General features: G+C 39.4%; 1 protein-coding gene across 1 annotated transcript in view; it reads right to left on the bottom strand.

Moving 5' to 3' along the window:
• Window positions 1-20169, bottom strand: part of ADAM12 (ADAM metallopeptidase domain 12) — a 185139-nt gene that overhangs the window by 16362 nt on the left and 148608 nt on the right. The window contains exons 12-17 of the mRNA XM_074875531.1: window positions 17015-17192; window positions 12111-12200; window positions 10479-10674; window positions 3175-3283; window positions 2869-3067; window positions 289-366 (exon numbers count right to left, since the gene is read on the bottom strand). Of these exons, the coding sequence (XP_074731632.1) occupies window positions 289-366; window positions 2869-3067; window positions 3175-3283; window positions 10479-10674; window positions 12111-12200; window positions 17015-17192 (850 nt within the window). The remainder of the gene's footprint in view (window positions 1-288; window positions 367-2868; window positions 3068-3174; window positions 3284-10478; window positions 10675-12110; window positions 12201-17014; window positions 17193-20169) is intronic.

Genomic DNA, 20169 nt, shown 5'->3' on the forward strand with positions numbered 1-20169 from the left:
AGACTTAAAATTGCTTTGAAGATGACAAAATTCCTTTTTATCACAGACTGTTAATTAAGAACAAGATAATTACTACTAGATAATTATTTCTTTGTTAAATAAAAATAATTTCATTTCTTGCAGTTCATATAAGGGACACTGAAAACAGAAATATATAATAAAAAAGTATTGCAGTGACTTTGACTGATATATTACATACAACCATAGATCCCAAAGCTATTACATAAAATTATTTCTTGTCCAGTGTTTATTGACTGATTGTAAAAAAAGTGTTTCTATAATGCTTACTCCACGTCCATGGCACTTTGTTGCACATTTATGTACACCAAAAACACTTGTATTCTGGCACCGGCGATTAAGGCAAATCTGCAAAATAAGAGAAAAGGAGTTTTAATAGGGATAGAACTGCTGGTGCTCACAAGGCATCATGTCCTCCTCTGTATGTCTGCTCATCCATCAGTGGTTCTTTTAGCTGTTAAAGATTTCCCAATACACATGCTGCATTGACAATTTATTGACAAAAAGATAAGAATGCCAGAATTAGGTGTCGTCTTCTTCTTCTTATGCCTTTGTAAGTTATTTAGGTCCAAATCTGTGAAAGTTGAATTCTGCTCTCGATTGGCATCCTGGCCAATACTGAATTTCAGACATAGTTCACATTTGGTTGATATGCTGAGCTTGTGTAAATAAACACTCACAGTTTCCCTGAAGTGGAACTTGTGGTGAGCCGCTGGGGTTTGGGGTTTTTTTAAGTCAATTTAAAAACCAGTAATTTGCATTTTTTCAGACCTAGGAATGCACTGAGCAGGATTCTTCCATGTACCAGGGCTGACTGCATTCATGTCTTCACAGCAGCAGATGATTCCTCAAGGAAAGGTTCAGGTCCTCTTGTGGTGTTAATTAGCATAATTCTGTTTATATCAATAGTGCAATCCAATACTTTTTTATGCTAGCAGAACTTGGACCCAGGACAGCCTGAATATTTAACTGAGGGCATTGATATATATGGGCTCATCATTGTTCTTCAGCAAAATTGAGACCTTCCTCAGAGTTTTGCCAAACTAAACAATTTTTTTAGTGTCAAATATAAACCAACCATATTTAAAGTGTAATAATAATCTTACAGGGAATGGAAGTAAACAAATAGCATATGCAAAGTAATAAAATTTTTTTGTTTGTTTTCCAGTCATTATGAGTTAACTCTGCCAATACCGCTGAAAACTAAGGTAAAGCAAGATTAGCACCATCTAATAAGACCATCAAACAATCAAATGACTGATGAAGATGTCAGTAATGAGAAGTTATCCTACTGAAAACTGAAAAAAGAAGAAATCAGGGCTGGAATAAGTGTTACTATGCTATGTTGACCAAAAAAAAAAAAAAAAAAGAAAAAAAATCACTGCACAATTTTGCTCATGTTTAACTGCAGTTCAGTTCAGTAGTGCTAAAAGTCAGTCACAATAATTAGCATTAAGCAGGGAATAGTGTTGAAGGAGACGACAGGGATGCTTAATCAGGGCACTTATCCCCTGGGGAGAAGGAAAAATGGAAAGGAAATTAGAGTGAATTGGCATCAACATGCATGCATGTAGAGAATATGGTCTGATTACAGCAGTATTCACAATTCAAATATTCATAGTGCAGTAGCACACAGAATTTTGATCACATTAAAATGGCTGCATTTCAAATTGTGTATCTTCAGCTTAGAAAACTCAAGAATATTTAAATTCATATTCTTAATCCATAATACAAACGCACTAATGTCCTCAAAGTAAAACATACAATTTCCTAAGTATTAGCCTGTGTATTCTATAGTGTGTATGTGTATGATTAGATAGATTAGAAAGATTAAATACTCATTAGTAAAACATAATGGGGTGCTTTCCCAGCGTTGAATTTTCTTTGAAAAGACATTTTGTAACAGATTGACTTAGAAATGTTGTAAGGGTTGTTTTCCTGTAACAGAACTGTAGTTTCACTAGGGATGTATTTTAAACCCATTCCCAATGCAGTGTGATAATCCAACATAATTCAAAAGCATTCAAAAATTCAGAAGCTTACTTGAATTTACCACAAATTATCAAAGAACTTTTTTACTTTTTTTTTTTTTTTTCTTTTTGCAAGTAATCCACTGAGGGTACAGAAACCTTCTTCATTTCAACAGTTCTTGGGCTCCTTTCCATTCCTCCCCTTCTGTAAACTCATGGCTGTCTCTCATCTTTCTCTGTTCCCTTTCTCACAAAAGAAAACCTAAGAATGAGACAGACATTTGAAATCTGGACTATGTTCACTTCGGATGGTTCACAAAGTTTGCAAAATATGATTGAAAAAATCAGTTTTCGTGGCTGGACATCAATGAATTTATATTTTTCTAATAGTGTAATAGTGCCTACACAGATAGCTTTTCCTGCAAGAGAAAAAAGCGGGGGGGGGGGGGGGGGCGAGGGAGCCATAATCAGCAGATATAATACATTTTGAAATGTGAAGTGAAGTTAATGACAATTTTGAAATGCTATAGTAACTGGGAAAGTGAATACATTGAACTCTTCACAAATTCATTAACAAGCCTGTAATGTATTTTGCTGTACCTATTTAGCAGAAAACCTCTAGCCTACATGGACAGATACTTGGGACTGTCGTCAAAAAATCAGTTATAAAGTTAGGCAACTTGCATTGCATCTGCAAATCTGTAATCCAGAACAGTGGCCAAAAGAAGAGGGAGTAAAAATCTGACTCAGTGTGAGCATGAGAAACAATTCTTTTGTGGAAAAAAAATCCCAAGGCAAACCCCAGCCAGTTTAGTACAAAATACTTGGCAGCATGAGGGTAGTGATGTTCTCCTTGTTTGGGAGTGTTTTGGAACCTTACTTTTCCATCTTCGCACTTGGTTCCTGACAGCACAAGACCAGGATCAGGCATATCATCACCCAAATACACGTGGGTACCACGACACAGAATCTTGCCACCTTCCTGAAGTGGGATATTGGTTTCTATGGAAACAGCGTTGGTACCAATTACAGGTCGATTTGCACCTCCTTGACACTGGATTTTCCCACATTTAGCATCTCTGCAGGAAATAAACAAACCTAAAGATTAGTTAAATAATGTTAAATGTTATAACCCCTCTCCCACCACCCTTGCACCTGTTCCTGTGTTTGCAGGGAGAGACCCTACCTGGGTTCACATTTAGCAAAGGAGCTCTTGGAGTCTTTGCCACAGTTGCCATAAGGATCACCTGCAGAATTGACTCTCTCAAAGCAGATCCCAGGAGCAGGTTTCGCACCTGAAACAAAACCTAATCAGAACTTTCATCTCATACAAGGTGTTTTTAATAATCTTCTTTGAGCTCCACTGATGCTTTAGGGGAAGGTAGGACGTGATCTGCGTATTGATGAAGCACAACAAAACAGTTGTGCTGGATCAGCATGCTAATTGAAGAGCCTGAATGTGCGGCTTTTCCACTTTTATTTGTTTCTGTTGGCAATGCTGAGCAATAGACAATGGAGAACTCAATCTCTTTCAGAATTTCTCTAGATGATATCCCTCTTGTGAATCCTCCTAGGACACAAAAACTTTTAGCAAATGCCAAATCTAGTTTGGTGAAGAAAGATGAAGGCCAGCTGGTAAGTTAACTCCCTTCTTTTTACAGGAGTCCATCTGACTCTAGCAAGACCCCAAGAGCTAAAGCCAAAGAAAATACTTTTCAAGAAAGGCCTTTATAAGTGCAATTCAGAACAACAAGAAATCAGAAAAAATCCAGTTGCAGACTAGTGTGCTATGTGTCTGTAAAGGCATGACCACGTGAGTGCTGTCAGCTCAAGCTGACGTACTGGGGAAGGAAGGGAACCCATCCCCACCTTAATCCTCAGTAAATCCACCCTGAGAATGAGCTGAAAGTGGAGAGAAAGACTGACTTGAAAGAAGGGTTGTTTCTACTATGGTGGTAGAAGTAGGAATCTGGGAAGACATGCAGCATCTGGTTCGTATCTACTGTAGTCTTTTATGATGGAGACATATCCTAACGGCAAAGGAACTTCCCTGGTGGGAGTAGTACTGGAAATGTTTGTGCAGACAGATTACTCATCCCTATGTTTTAGAAGTTAAAAGGTACTATTAGAACATCTATTCTAACGTCTTATACAGACACTCTCCTGTCCATTTTTCCCCAGATTACGACCAACTATTGAATGTCTTCTAGGGGAAGATACATGTGTTCATCTGAAGTGTCTAAGAGGTGGAGGATCTACTTCCCTGGTTTGACTGATGCAACAATTAATTAGTCCATGTATTAGAATTTAATCCCTTTGTTCTACTGAGAAGTGTGGCTTTTATTTCCAGCCAATAATTGCTGCTCCTTGCAAGATTAAGAGGCCCTTTGCAAGGGCCCTTTACTACCCCATATTTTCTTTCCGTGAAGATAACTAATAGCACAATCAAGTCATTGCCAACATTTCAACTACTGCAATACGCAGACTTGCTTTGAGGAGACAAGGTAAGGAGATGCACTGGCTAAAACTCTTAACAGATATCTGCGAGATACATTTTTATACTTTTGATAGATCAGCCAAACTAAAACAAAAAGAACTGGCAGCAAATGATGTGATAACCTAAAGGCTGAAAATACACCATTTCTACAGTGTTCCCCGATCTTTAACAGAGACAGAATATATGAGTTAATGTTATGTTTTTTCAAATGTTTTGAGCCACTTCCAAGTGTGTATGCCTCTAACTGTGGGTAGAACATATCTTTTATTTAAACATTCCTGAAGATTTCATTTGAAAGCCTTCAAAGAGGAAGAAGGTTTTAAGAAAAAGGGGTCAAATTCTTGGAGAAGAAAATACAAATGATTGTAAAAGTTCCAGTTACTGTGGATCCTTTCAGTAATAATTTAGAGATTAAAGCCTCCATTAATTATCTGCATTTCACAGTCAGAAGCTTGACTAATACTATATACTGCTGAAGAGCAATCTAATGGTATTAAGAACAAAACATTAAAACTTGGAGAGGCTTAAGATGGCACCCTCTTTTCCTTCTTACATTTTTACATACTGAAACTGGAAAACTCAGAAAGAAAGGCACAGAAGGAACAGAATATGAACTGTTGGTTCCCTGGAGAGCAGGACAAGAGCTTGAAATTCTTTGGAAGATTACGATCAAGCTTGCTGGGTTCAGAACATTTCTCAAGTCTGGAACTATTAAAAGGGACTCCGACAGGAGTCTTTCACTTCTTTTCATTAAGCCACAAGCAATAATCAAAAAATCAACAAAAGCATCCAGACAAGGCACTGTGCAAAAAGCAAAGTAAAATTTCCATTTTCAGCGTGTAGATTCCTCCTCATCTTTCCAGGGCAGGCACATTAACTATTCAGCTTGATACAAACATTAACATGTGCATATGCTATGCCAGCTTTAGAAGGAAAGGGGAGGGAAGGAAAAAAACATTCTGTAAGCAAGAGGCCAAGTAAAACTGCTTTTTCTCCCACATCTGCAAAGACTGACTTGCTCAGCCCCGCCCCACCCCCCCGCATCTACCATGATCCTATGCAATTGCTATAGGTCTTGTTTTTTCTTGGCTGGGAGCCTTGTGCCCCAGGTAGTTGAGCCAATGGCATATCATTGCAACGACTGGAGGCTTCCTTGGAGATGTGTCAGCAGCAGCCCAGAGCACAGCCACACTTTCCCCAGAGTGGTGTGTGGCTCCAAAAGCTGCCAAAAGCAAAACGAATGCTCATGTCCTGTGCTCTGACTGTAAATGACCTAACAAAAACTTATTAAACAAATGGTGTTAAAAAGAGAAAAGGCTCACTGAAGTACTAAGAGAGTTTAAGGTACTTATCTTCCTCTTTCACCTGGTGAAACTTTTGTTTGGTTGCTTTTTTTGAATATAGAAGTCAAGTGTGCTACACATGATGGAAAGCAGCCTGCAGGAAGAACACCACATCTGCAGCATCCTTGCAGGTCTCAGACAGTGAGTTTTAACTCCAACCAATAATACTTGACAAGAAGAAAGATCTCATGGAGCACAAAAAAATGCTCCCCTGGCAGGCTTGGAGCAGCCTGTCTATGAAAACACCTGGTACCCAATGATCATCTGTGGCTTGGAAACCAGAATCTAACTTCAATTTCTGTCTTTGGTATCAAACCAGAACACGTTGTTGCTTGGGATTCAGATGGCTGTTCCCTCTCCTGACTGGTTTCTCACAATATTTGGACTTTTTAATAGATGAAAACATATCGGAGTATAAGAAGCTGAACAGATGGAGCTACCAAGTTAAAAGGAGGTTTGCAGAGGATGCTGAAGGAAGAGAATTGTAATGTTGTGTTTCTGGAGGAAACCCATTTATCATGATTGCACCATATAAACTGAAGCAGAAAGTCCTGTCTTTCTCTATTTCACTACCTCTACGGGCAAAGGCAAAATGATTTGTGAAAGATTTCCAGTGGTTATTAAGTGCTTTGAGCTGGATAAGCAGAGTTTATTTCACTTTGCTATTGATAATTATAGTATCATGACCCCGTAATTAAGGTCCTGCCAGCCTTTCCACGCCAAGCCTTATTCAAAGGATTAAATCAGCTGTTTGAAACTGCAGAAGGTCAAAGCTCACCACTGCAGTTGTCAGCCTGGAGACTATTTTTTTCTCCAAATGTGTATACTGATGAGCCCACTTCTTTCCCTGTACGGCTACAAAAAAAAGAGATGTTCTATGCTTTTGGAAGTGATACAGAAACGCTGTGTCATTTCAGATCAGTGCAAGACCTGCTGCAAGGAGAAAATGCCATCACGGTCTCCCGAAAGAGGAGAGAGAAATTTCTGACCATGGTGCTGATTCCAAGAACAGAGAATCACCCGTTATCAGGTTGACAGCAGAAAGAAAAACTATTTCAATTCAGCTCCCAACACTGTCTCAAGACTTATTTAAAAAAAATTATACAGTGTTTATGGGTGTGGAGGGGAAGAAAACCCAACCTCCGAAAACCAGACTGGAGTTCTGTTGGTCAGGCTATGCCAACTAGCACCATGAACAACTGTATAAATAAATATAAGCGTAAAAGTACAGTTCTCCGTCATGTGATTTGCACCTGGATTTTATATGTCATTAAGTTTGTTTTACTGCACTGATGATGCAAAGTAAACTTTCCACAAGCTTCCCTTGGCCACTCTCTTTGTTGATTGCTGTTGTTAAGTCTGTGCATGAGCAAGATGGGGTTTTTGCATTTTCTGCATTTAAGGAGTATGCTAGCTTTCACTGCCTCTGAGAATATGGCTTAATGCCTTTCACATCTCCAAAAGAAAAGGCCTGGCCATAAATCTGTGATAATCAAGATAGTTTTATTTTACTGAATTCAAATCTTTATGGTGCTTGGATAAATCAGGATTTTAGCAAAAAAAAAAAAAAAAAACCAGTTAGCAATGGTCTGGTCAGCTAATTTATATGGGAAGCCCATCTATTTTGCCTATAGGGTTGTACCTGGAAAAAACTGCAAAGCTCTTACACCAGTGACAGGCCTTTGTAACAAATATTGACATTAAAATCAAGATTGTTCCTGCCTGAACAAATGGCCATGTCTATGCAACAAATTTAAGTATGTTCTAATTATTAAGTCAATGCCTGCCACTGGCTCCCCCAAATCATTGTTTTTTTCCCTCTCAGGGAAGTGTAGGAAAACACACTGACAAACATCTCCTTTCCTTCTCTAAAGAATCATTTTCTTGTCAATGTAGAAAAAGCCATGAGTCTAAAGCTGAGAATCTTCTATTCCTTGGTAATCAATAATTTCTCTCTCTCAAGCAGCTTTATCTGTGTATCTAGTTACTCCCGAAAAATGCCAATGGAGTACCAGACATTACACAAATGCATTACTATCGATGTATCTTTCTGTCACGCTACTATCAATAGGTCAGATCAGTGCAATCTGATGGTTTTGAATATGAAACAAAAAAGGTCACAAGCAATTCATGCATGTTGCTCCTTAAGGATAAAAATGACATGAATTAATGTGAGAGAAAGAGTAGAGAAATGTGTGTGTTCTGGGAGCACACTGGAATGAACTTGGTCTTTAAGAGGAGTTAATTGCTATTTTCAGAGACTGTCCCCAGGTGCTCCTCCCCTCTTTCACACAAAGCTTTCCATGCTATTGCAGATAGGCAATAGCAAAAAATATTCCTCTGTTTGATTTGAATTTATCTGTTGAAAGTAACAAAAAACGCCCAAGGAAATGCAAGTACTTCTTTCTGGAAACAGGTTCCTATTGCTCAGCCTAATGTAAACAAACTCTGAGCGCTCATCGTTTTTCTTTAACTAGATCTAAAAATACTAAGATTGACGTTTATCATTGGGCTACTGGACATCCGTAACCTGATGAATAAAGAAAGATATACAAAAGAATACACTCATAAGAAATTCAATATACTGAATATTATTTTAAGAAAAGTTATTGTATTTTGTTCTCCATGGCTTTCTCCTACTGGGAAGAAGAAAAAAGGAATTAACGCAAATGAACTGTGATCTGTTTTTTCTTTACAGTATAGAATTTTTTAACCCACACAACTACTCTTTCACTCCACTCCAACACATACAGTTGTTAAAAAAAATTCTAACAAATTACAACAATCTGGTAAAAGGTTCAAATGTATATTTTTGATATGAAGTCCAGAGACAACATCTTAGAATGTCAAGTCTCTCTGCTGCAAGCAAAGCTGAAAAGTTTTTTTATCGGTACCATGATATTTTTCCAACTGCATGGCCCACCTAGCCCTCTCCCCATTCCACCCTGCATCTGCCAGCTCATACTCCAACCAGATGTAAGTGGTTTCAAAATCCTTTCAAAATCTTTATCCTTGGGTATTCCCATGAAAAAGAAGGGTATTCCAATTAAAGTCTGTTTGAGCTCTGTTCTTAATGAAGTCATCTTTCTCATCAGCAGACCCCCATAGCCTTGACCACTGGAGACTCCACGCACAGCAGTACCCATATTGAATACTCCCAAGAAGGAAGACAAGAAAGAATTAGGGGAGCCTGGGGGGTTTGGAGGACTCACTGCATTAGGAAACAGCCCTGGCAAGGGAGCTGCAACAATTCAGCTCCCTGACCTTTAGCTGAATTTTTCTCAGCGACTGAAATTATTAACAGTCTGACCGAGTAACTTTCCATGGCATGGGAAACTGGTTTGTAAGGAGATTTTGCTTTATACAAGAGAAAATGTCTGGGTATCCAGGGGATTAAAAATCCCAGTATGACTAAGACTGGAGGCTATAATTGTACATGCCTATGTGAGCTCATGTTAACTCTATGATGCAAGTGGGATTCGGAGGAGTATATCAGATGCATCAGTTCCACGTGGGGAGTTTAATTTTGAAGTGGAACTCCTCTAACATGTTCTTATACCCACATGACCAAGCTAACTTGCTATCTGTATCAGTGGCATTATTTCCTGAGATGCTTTAATGGTCTTTAAAACAAAAATCGTGAATGGGCCAAGTCCCTGTGAACGTAACAGATAGATCCTTCAATAGACTTCTGATGCGGGTTTTGACCAAGGGAAACATCTGTGTCATTACACTGACACATAAATTTTGAAACAGAGTTGAGGGCAGAGAGATATTGAATTAAGAGGCTAAGGGAGCTGAAAAAGTTAATTTAAAAGAAATAATTAAATCTAGCTCTAAAAAATGTTTCTCTTCCAAAGAGGTAAAACTAGTTTTTCCATTTGAGAGAGGGGGTAAATGAGATGCTGAAGGAGACATGACATGTCCCCAGCGATGCAGGAGGCAATAGCAAAATGCCGAGTTAGTGCTTGTATTTCAGTGGAAGAGCCGCAGGACATTACAGAAAGGTGAATGGCTTTCCTGGGACATCACCTATTTCGGATAACCCAGGAACTCATGCTATTAGATTTTTGCAAAAAGTAAATTTCCATGGGAGAATGAAATCTTTTTCTGCTTGAGCACGTACTGTGCTAAGTGTACTGTCAGGAGGCAGGCTTACAGGGTAACACCAATTAATAAAATACACACAACGATACAAGAATTTTATGTTAATGTCAAATACTGAGCTCTGTTTTGGGATGTAGGCAGATATATATGTTTTGCAGATGAGCAATTTAGAGCACAGAAGGAAACTTCCATACCAGTCTGAAAAAGAATGCAATTTCGACCTGTCAAGAGCATTCAGCACTTTGTAGGATGACATAAGGCCATATCAAAGTCAGTGTTAAATGATTTGTCTAAGTTCACCGAGCCATTTGCAGCATTGTTGCAGAATGAATCTAGTTACTGTTGCTCTCTACCTCCTGCTGCAAGAAATGAACATGACTGCAAATCAAGGATAAAATGAATCACAAAATGATTCCCTCATTATTCAGTTTGCCATTTCAGGAAAGAATAGATACAGATTGGTACCGTATAAAATTCCTCCCAATCACATGCTTTTTTTTCCAAGTCTATCTCATAAACAGACCTCCTGGTTCTCAAACTCACCTTGGCCCCAGAGGGTGATACACTGCTGCTCATGGGTCTGGCATATGCCGTTGTAGCAATAGCCGTCCACCCTGTGGCACGCGTGCCCGTCGTGCAGGTACACGTTAGCTGGGCAGTGAGGGCTGGCTCCCGTGCAAAACTCTGGCAGATCACAGGAATTGCTTGACTCTCTGCAAGAAATCCCCGCTGGTTTTAGCTGCAAAACAAACAAAACCCCTTAACTGCTGTAATTCCAATCAATAAGAGTTATGCAGCGGTATAACCCATGCAGTGCTTGAACAGCTTTTTCCGCTGGCTCTGCACCAACTGACCGCAGAGGACAGTTTAAGGATAACACAGCTCTTTAAATACATTTATTTGACACAGGTTGAGAAGGGTTTGGCAGGAAGGAGGGCCAAACTGAAGTTGCAGCTGCAAACACGGCTCACGTGGCTTGGGTCGGAAGGTAAATCCAGCTTTTTGTTAAGTTTTCAAATAGGAACTGAAGTTTTCAGCATGCCTCCTGCAATCATGCCTAAACACAGAGGCACAGAAACAGTTTGAGCTGTACTGCAAAGGATGCTCTGTAGCACTGACCAGAAGTCAGAGCAGAAACCTTTTCATCCATATGGCTATAAGCACACAGCAGTGACCAGGGCAGCCAGCTGAACACATAATATTATGTTCTTTTGTTATACTATGGCTCACCAAGCGACCAGCCCACCTTACTCTGGATTCAGCTCCCTGACAGCTTCCTGGGATGGAGGTGCATTTCCTCATGGAAATGTCGCTCTGTCATGGTCATCAAGATCTTCTTCAACTTACTTATACAACTAGTTCATATAACTGTTCCTGTCCTGATTTCCTTGGATAACTGCATTTTTTCAGAGTTGAAGGCAACTAGTAGTTAATGGTGGACACGGCAATCCGAGCATTCATTTATCGACAACAACCACAAAAGATGGGTGTGCTCTGAAAGCAGCACTGATTTTTAACTGCATCACCACAGCGCCTTTGGTAAAAAGCAAAAAGACATGAAGATTGATTTTGCTAAAAAGCATTTGCTAGCTCTTTTGATAGCTTGCTGCTACTGAGCTTTTAGGCAGATGGTTGCCACAGACAATGGAAACTTGCTGAATGCTTTATTAGCCCATATGCAAGAGATGGTCTGAGAATTCAAGAAGGTAAATGCCTGCAGCAAGCTGGCTTTTTTTAGTACGTTAGGAGTCCACAGGAGTTGATGATCTGCCATTAAAAATATATATGCTGTTGACAGAATTAATATCTTAAGAGTCTTCCCATAAAAAGAGGGTCCAGCATTTAATGACTGCTTGCCAGAGCACAACATCCATATAAGCATGAAAAAAACCCAAAGCCTATGAAAGTTCATGAAAAATAAGAGGTTTTGCATGAGCAAATTAAGTGGCTACAAATAGCACAGACACCATTAAAAAGTCTGTTGCTCCGCTCCTTCTGCAGGAAGGAACTGTGACGATTTGAGAATTTTTGGAATTGCTTACATGAAATGCAAGTGTCTTAATGCTTAATGATACCAACTGGCTTATTCTCCATCCTTGCTTACTGCTCTGCAGTTGGGAAGATTGTGGAATTCTGCCCACCCCACACAGATAAAAAACGTTTCCGTTGGTTCACCTGGCAGTCTTCGCAGCAAAGTCCATGTGCACACACTGCTCCCAGTTTCAAAGTACAGGTAGTGGCATTACAGCACCGGTTTGTACATTCCTAGATGGAGGATAAATTTAGAGCAGACAACTTTCAGTCACAATGAGCTGTAAATTAAGAGGCTGCCTATAGCTCCGCCAAGAAAAGCTAGGCATGAAATAATGAATTACGCATGAAATTCTACAACTTGATCCAAAAAGACTTGTCTGTCTTTAGATTCAACAAGCACAATAATTGTAGTAAAACCAGAGAAGCCATTGAGGAAGGCTGGTTTATTCTAGCTATGGATCTAATCCCAAATATCACAAACAACTCAAGTATGCTGAAACCAATCCTGATACAGTAGTACAGTGTTTTATTTCCACAAAAAAATCAGTGGAATGATTCCACTGCCCCCACTGAGGATCTAGGACCTGTGTTGTGGTTACTGAGCATCACGACTACAGCTCTCTATTTTGTGATCGTTGCTCACCAGACTTCTGTATCGTGTGGAGACTGGTGGCTGCCACAAGGAGAGATGATGATACTATTCTGTGTAATCTCTTATCAGGGTATGCCAGTAATAGAGCTCTGAGAAACGAAATGAGTATGAATTGCATTCTCACTAACTGATACATCCCAATTTCACACTTATGGATTAGATGGTGGCATGTGTGGGCTTTCGCAAACTTTATTCTCAGTAGAACGAGCTAGTAAGAACTTTCAGAAAATAATGGTTTTGTTTTTCCAAGATTATGCTCACAAGCTGCAAGTTACATCAGCTGTGCTGGAATCTCATCTCTCTAACAAAAATAGCAGCAGATAAAATTGCTCTTCAGCTGTGTTAAGTCAGTTCGACTTAACAAGGGATCACTAACAATATAGGGAACACAGGAAAAATAAGTGGGTTAGACTGATGTTCACAGCCTCTTGTTACTTTATTGGCTTTTGTAAACCTTTCCAACTGGAAGATAGGGCTACCAATGCACTCACAAATAAACAGCAAAATGATTTTCAGCATTTCACTGTTTTCTTAGATAATATCTCTCTGAATATACAAAGCTAACTGTGCTGCTCTGAAGTAGTGGAACAACTTGCTGCACCTATTTTTGATCATGCTGGAAGGCAGCAGGCTACGCAAATATTTCTGTGCAGCTGCTGTATTTAAGAAGTAACGTTCCTCTGCACAGAACATTTTATAAATTCACCTCAATAGCAATCTGAGAAAAGCAGAGTGGAGGAAAGCAATGACAGTCCAATTAAGGTACTTCTGAAATAGTCAGCTCCTATACCCCATCATCTGGCCCTACACCAGCCAGCCGTGGAAAACAATCGGCATTCCACAGGCAGGCTGGGATAAAGACACAGCTCTTTGAATGATGTTACCGCAGCCTTTGAAATTTCCAATTGCTCACTCACTTATTACTCATTGTAGGGAATGAGTTTGGTAAATAGTTTTTGTGCCTGGGCTATTAAATTGTCAGGAATGGTTCGAACATAAACAGGCAAGCAAAGAGAAAAGGCTCACAAGGCTTTCGGAGGCTGGAGGCTGCCACCCGAAACTACTGCTGTGTTGTAGTTTATTATTAGTAGTTATTATTAGTAACAACAGCAATGATGGGAGTTGGGTTTCTTGGTGTAGGTCTGGGCTCGTCAGAGCATCTCAGACAGACTAACACAACAGCAATTCTAGCATCACCTACATGGTGTTGGATACTGTAGACAGGACATCTTGTTTTCAACCCCACTTTTCTAAGAACGCAAGACAGACCACACTGGGTCAGCCTATAACCCTTCTAGCCTTGTGTCCCCCTGACAGCAGAAAATGCTTAAGGACAAGAATATGAATACACATACATGACACCTTTCCAGTCTCCTGGCTTTCCCTTGGCTCCATGGACATTTTTAGCACCTCTAACCTTCAGTGGAAAGGAACTCACAAGTAATTGACACAGTCTGGGGAGCAGCTCCTTCTGCTTGTTTGAAACGTGCCACTTTCTAACTTTATATGCACAGTTCTTGCTGGGGGGCAATTGCTCCCTACTCATTCTTTCTATTTCACTCATGATTTTATCAGCTTCTGTTGCGTTTTCCTTCATTTTCTTCCTTTCCTGCCACAGCCCCTCCAAAACTTTGAACATTCTTATTGCTTTTCTTTCAACCTTTTTCATTCTGCTTTATCCTTCTTGAGATCTGGGAGGGGTAGGAAAAAGCTGCACATGCAGCTTCAGACGCAGCATGCTGCAGATTTATAGAGGCCTACTGGTGCTTTGTTTTGTTTTCCTATTTCTTCCCTAGTAATTTCTAACAGCCTATTTACCTTTTAGACCACTCTTGAGCACAGAGCTGACATTTTCATGAGACTATTTATTGCAATATGAAGTCTTGTTCCTCTATGGTCAGAGTCAGCTCAGAGTCCATTATCTTATGTGTGATGTTTGGAATGTGCATCACTCTGCACTGAATCCCATTTGTCATCTTAATGCCCAGTCCAGCTGTCTCAGACGGTTCCTCTGCAGTTCTTCACAGACAGCTTTCATCTTTGCCATCCTAACTAATATCATCAGCAAATTTAAGACTATTACTCTTCCCAGGCTGTTTATGAATATGCTGAATTGTGTGGTTGCCAGGACTCATGGATACATCACAGCAGATCTCCTTCCACTGCATAAAATGGATTATTTATAACTGGTTGTATTTCTTATCTTTTAACCCAACTTTTGCCCATGCAATATTCTCTCAATCTACAGCTTCTTAGTCTCCTAAAGAGGCTTTGGTGAAAGACTTTGGTCTAAAGCTTCTCTGAACTCTTAACAGGCTGCAATAACAGCATTGTCCCTTTCCATCCACTTGCTAAGTCCTTCAGAGCACTGCAATAGGTTTGTAAGACAAGATTTCCTGGCACAAAAGCTGTGTTGACTTGTCCCTGGCATGTCACAGCTGTTCAGGCACTAGCTCTTAATTACATTTGGAAGTAATTTGTCTGACTTCTGATTTACCAATTTGTAGTTTTCTGATTCCCCTTGCAGCCTGTTATAAAATTAGCCACATTTGTCAGCTTTCAGTTCTCAGGGACCAAGGATTTTTTTTTTCTTCTTCTATCTTTCCGTGTGTAATCTACATTAACCCTCCTTCCACAGACACTGTAGCACATCAGACATTTTTGGTAATATAATTCAAAATGAAGTTGGATCTTAATAGGTAATATAATCCTTGGTCTGGTCTTACCCTCCTGGCCTGGTGGTGGGCATGCTGGCAACCATTATACTCAAGAATATGACAAGCCCCTGATGCACATGAGACCGTAGTGTGGATGGAGATGGTCAGAGTCCCTACAGCATTAGCATTTCCAGGGGTGTCCAAAAGGTTGGAGGTGTGCTACAGCCACAGCTCTTCACCCTCATGAATCCATTGCTGTCCGACTGCTAAGGAATGTCAGTGAGCACAGACCTCAACACAGGGCTAAGATTTTACTTAAAGGAGAAATTTCTCTACCAACCACCTACCTGTACATATTCAGACTGGTGTATAACAGTCTAGCATATGTTATTGTACTAGCATACAACTAGCATACGTTATTGTACAGCTTTCCATGCCATAAAATACTGCAACACTGTTGACAAAACTCAGCTGGTATAAATGACTGGCCAGTGAATTATTAACTAATCTAACAGGTTTTCTGGTACCACTCAGATTATAGCAGTAAATTTCAAATTAATCTAATTGGGCCCAAGCTGCAGATCTCCAATATAATTAAAAAGGGAAGACAAGAAAGAAGAGTCAAATCAAGTCAGTGTTTGTTGACATTAAGTGGCTTTGACTTGAAAAGGTATCACTAACATTCAAAAGTGAAAATGAGAAAGATAACCAGGTTAGAAAGACATTTGCAAGCTGCTTGCACTCTATTGACTTTAAACAAGAAGATAAGCCTGCTTCCTCCAACCTCGTTACCCTGAAGAATGAGTGAACTGTCAGGAAATCCTTATGGCTTGTGTAAATCCAATACACTGTATAGACAGGATACAGCAATATCTCGCTGTTTTAACTGCCCCGATCTATTTTGTCTGTAAAATCATATTTATGACAGGAAACAAATCCCTCATCTGCTGATGTATTTAATTCAGATATTCTGAGAGAAGTTCAATACAGCCAATGAGCATGGGATGCCAAAGTGATAAGGATGTCGGCTCGGATATTATTTGACCCCCAGGTTTTGCCTATTTCCTACTGATCTGAGCAGACCTCTGACATGTTTGCTAAACTAAATGGAACAATCTTTGAAGTAGTAGCAATTTTTTTGAGAAGAAGTAAAGGCTATTTCTGTTAGTAAGGTAATTGGCTAGCGGCAAAGAAAAATCTCATAGTGAAGGAGGGAAAGGTCTTGTACCTAAAAACTGAAGCTGTCTGCAATGAAGAAATACCCAGCCAATGTTAATATTTATATAATTATTTATATTTATATTAATATTAATATATGAGTGGCTTCTCATATTCTCATACCTTCAATTAACACATGGTATCTTGAGAAATTTGAGGAATGTTAACAAATTTATTTTGAGTTTAGCTTATTGGCTAGTACTTAAAGGACTTTCTGTTGTTAGAAACATGACAGTTAGTCATGGTTAGTCTGTTGGACAAGCCATGAAAGAGTTTGTTCTCTAATGGTGAATCAAGTACATTCTTAACTAAGGCCCTGCCTGAACTTTACCAACTCAAATGCAAGCGAAGCAGAAACTCCCCACACTTCTGAGGACTCTGAAGTTTAAGCTGGTAAGATAGAAGCAGAGACAGGAGAGTTTTGCTTTACACCAAGTAGCATTAAACATGCCAAACCACTTCTTCACTGTTAAAAACCTGCACAGGAGGTGAGCAGTAATTCTCAGGTGGTGTCTTACATCAGGCTCCCCGCAGTCGCACTCCTCTCCATCTTCCACATAGCCATTCCCACACTTCTGTCCACCAAAGGACTCCTTGACTTCAGGCAAGTTGAACAGACACATTCCCACTCCTTTTTCCAGGCTATTTTCCAGGTCCTTTCTACTGCAACTACTGAATACCATGGGAAATGGATAGCTAGAAGAAAAATACACAGAGGCAAAAAGAAAGGTAGTATTATCAGATGAAAACATCTCTCTCCTGTCACGCTGGTGACCTTTTAGCACATCTGTGCACAAAGAAGAAGATTGTGTGCATTTTTTAAAAACCCTTTAACATAGAATGGAAATACAGCAATTCACTGTAAAATTAAGCCCAAAACATTTACAATAATTTCTGACTATGAGTAAGGGCATTTCCATCTTTTTCACTTAAATTTGTAGCTGTTGTTAAGGATTGGAAGTGTTCACATTTGGAATTCCTTCTACCTCTTACACATATGTAGTTACAGAGCAAATTTTTATCATGATCATAAAGAAATGCTGGACTTGAAGGGAGGATTCCTGCATTTACAGGACTGCAAAACATCCTAATCCTTCTCGGAAAATTTAGCTTCAAATGGCAGATTCATTCATCTTGCTCTGCAGTATGGCAAACTTCCTGCTCTTTTCAGGAAAAAAAAAAAATAGAGAAAAACGCCAAGTTACTTGATAAGAGCCTACTTCCGCAATTTATCAAAGTCAAGCTTGGGAACTGCATGATTAAAGCAAATACAGTTCTTGTTTGAAATCAGGATGACTGTACAGACACTACTGAAAATACCTGTATTTTGAATTCACACTGCTGAGAGCAGGATTTGGCCCTGCCGTGCAGGCACATAGTGTCTTTGATTTCCTTTCCAAAACACATGGACAATGTTAGCAAAATGATCCAGTGAGGTACAAATATCACCAGATAATCTGTTTTTTTCTGCTGGAGGACTTAATTCCATTTTTACTAATGAATACTTGCAGTTTGACTCACAGATACGAGTCAAGTCGGCACCTGGATCTGACCATCAGAATCACATCCTAAAGTCTGCCGTGCCCTCTCCACACTGAGATGTGCATGTGGGTACGTGGAATCTGTATCAAAACCGAGTCATAAAACAACATCTCCCCTAAGACTTGGTACCTTCGTCACCGCTGCTCCATGGTCCAGCAGTAATTCAACATTATGGCAGCACAGGGAGCCAACCTGATAATGACTGGACTTTATTCACGAAGTGCCTTGTATCACTCGTGTTATTAGGGCATAATCTTTACAGACAGGCAAGGTAATGGATGGATGTTCTGCACTGCTGAACTTCAGACTTCGATTAATCTACTGTTGTTTCTAATATCCTGAAATGAAAAGCTTGCTTTGTGAATGATGATGCCTATAGGCATCAGAAAGGGATCATTTCTATTAAAAAAAAATGTTTGACAGTTACAAATGCAATAGAGCTTCCTATGCTGACATAAGGAGGTTAATTAGGATCTTCTAGAAAGGTTATGGGTACCTTACAGAACAGAATTTATTTTGTGCCTGTTTAAAATTACCTCTTTTACAGATTCTTTTGCAATAAAACAGTCAGCTCATTGGAAAAGAACATAAACATGACTGAAGAAGAAAATAATTTTTGTGTATCACTACAGGGCTTGTCTGGTTAAACTAATCAGTTCTGTGATTCACTGACATATGATTTCAGAAAGTTAATAGGCATCTCCACTTAAAAAGCTGATTTCTGGAAAATATCAATGTTTAGGCAAAATGACAGAGTCTAGGATAAATAAAGAGATTTCAGAATAGCATGAGGTAGGAGTCAGTCTGCTAACTGCAGCTCTAGGCCCCAAGGGAAAACAGAGAAGGTATTCAGAGTAATGGAACAGAAAATAAAGGCACTTGGGAAACCTCCTACTGACCATTTTATATTGAGCTGTTGGAGAAGTTCTTAAAAGGACACCACAAACTCCTGTCCTGCTCTTAGTTTGATTGGAAAAAAAAAAAACCCCACAAAATTCTGTGTACGTGACTATGAACAAGTAGATGGATGTACACAACTATAAACCACCAGAAAACAATCAAGAAACCCTGAGACATCTGACTGATCCTGCACAAAAGATGAGTGCTTGATCAGACATGATCCTCATTTCAAATTATGAATAAATGAATACTGCATCACCCAGGCAAGATCCTTCACTTCAGTGACACAGGTTTACTTTGATATCCACTGAGACAAGGTGACATGCATACCTTACACAGACTGAAATCAATACAGGAACACAAATAATGCATTTTTCCCTGTTCCAGATGTCTCAGCCACCCACAGATCATGAGAATAGCTCACCAGTCAAAACTGCCAATATTTTAGGGCCATTCCTTTGTATCCATGAATGCTCAGGGTCATTTGCATGAATGTGAGATGTGTCTGTCCATCACTGGGAGAACAGAATCCTTACTTTGTACCAGAGGTGAAATAATGTCGTTGTTAATGAATGAGGTTTCTGTTTCCCCCCAGAGGAACTTCAAGCTGTTTCCTATTTTGAACTAAGAGATCCATTCATCTTCTGGCTTTTCCTGCTCTTGACACTGATTTCCTCAGCTGACATCAGTGCAGCACATGTTATATGATGAAATTTTCTGAAAATACATTTTCTTTACCAAGTAAGCCCAAAATAAAGCAATACAAAACCAGAGATGAACCCAACAAGTGGAAACAGAGAGCAACTGAAGGGTAACCACACCATGCAAGAGAAGATCCCACATCAATTGATGCCAGTTAGTATTTCATTGGAAATATAATTGATCTTTAATATCATGATAATCTGACACACAACCATTCTTCATTTTTTTGACAAAAAAAAAAAAAAATCCCATGTAACAGCCACAGCATTTGATCATTGTGATTTTAGGCTACATTTTGGCTGTCTTTGCAATTTTAAAGCTGTTTCATCAGAAGCATGAAATCCCTGGCAGATGGGAAGGGAAGCTATACATATCAGATGTCAGTAGCATTAGGCATGATGTTTAAGTGAATCTGGAGCTTGTGAAAAATGATGAAGTAATGGTCATGTGAAAGAAACTTGTCCCCTGAACAACTGCAGCAATCTTCCTCACACTACCCTGTTAAGAGGCTTCAGAACTCACCTTTGGG

The sequence above is a fragment of the Strix uralensis genome, chromosome 7 (genome assembly GCF_047716275.1).
Source record: "Strix uralensis isolate ZFMK-TIS-50842 chromosome 7, bStrUra1, whole genome shotgun sequence".
NCBI classification, from domain to species: Eukaryota; Metazoa; Chordata; class Aves; order Strigiformes; family Strigidae; genus Strix; species Strix uralensis.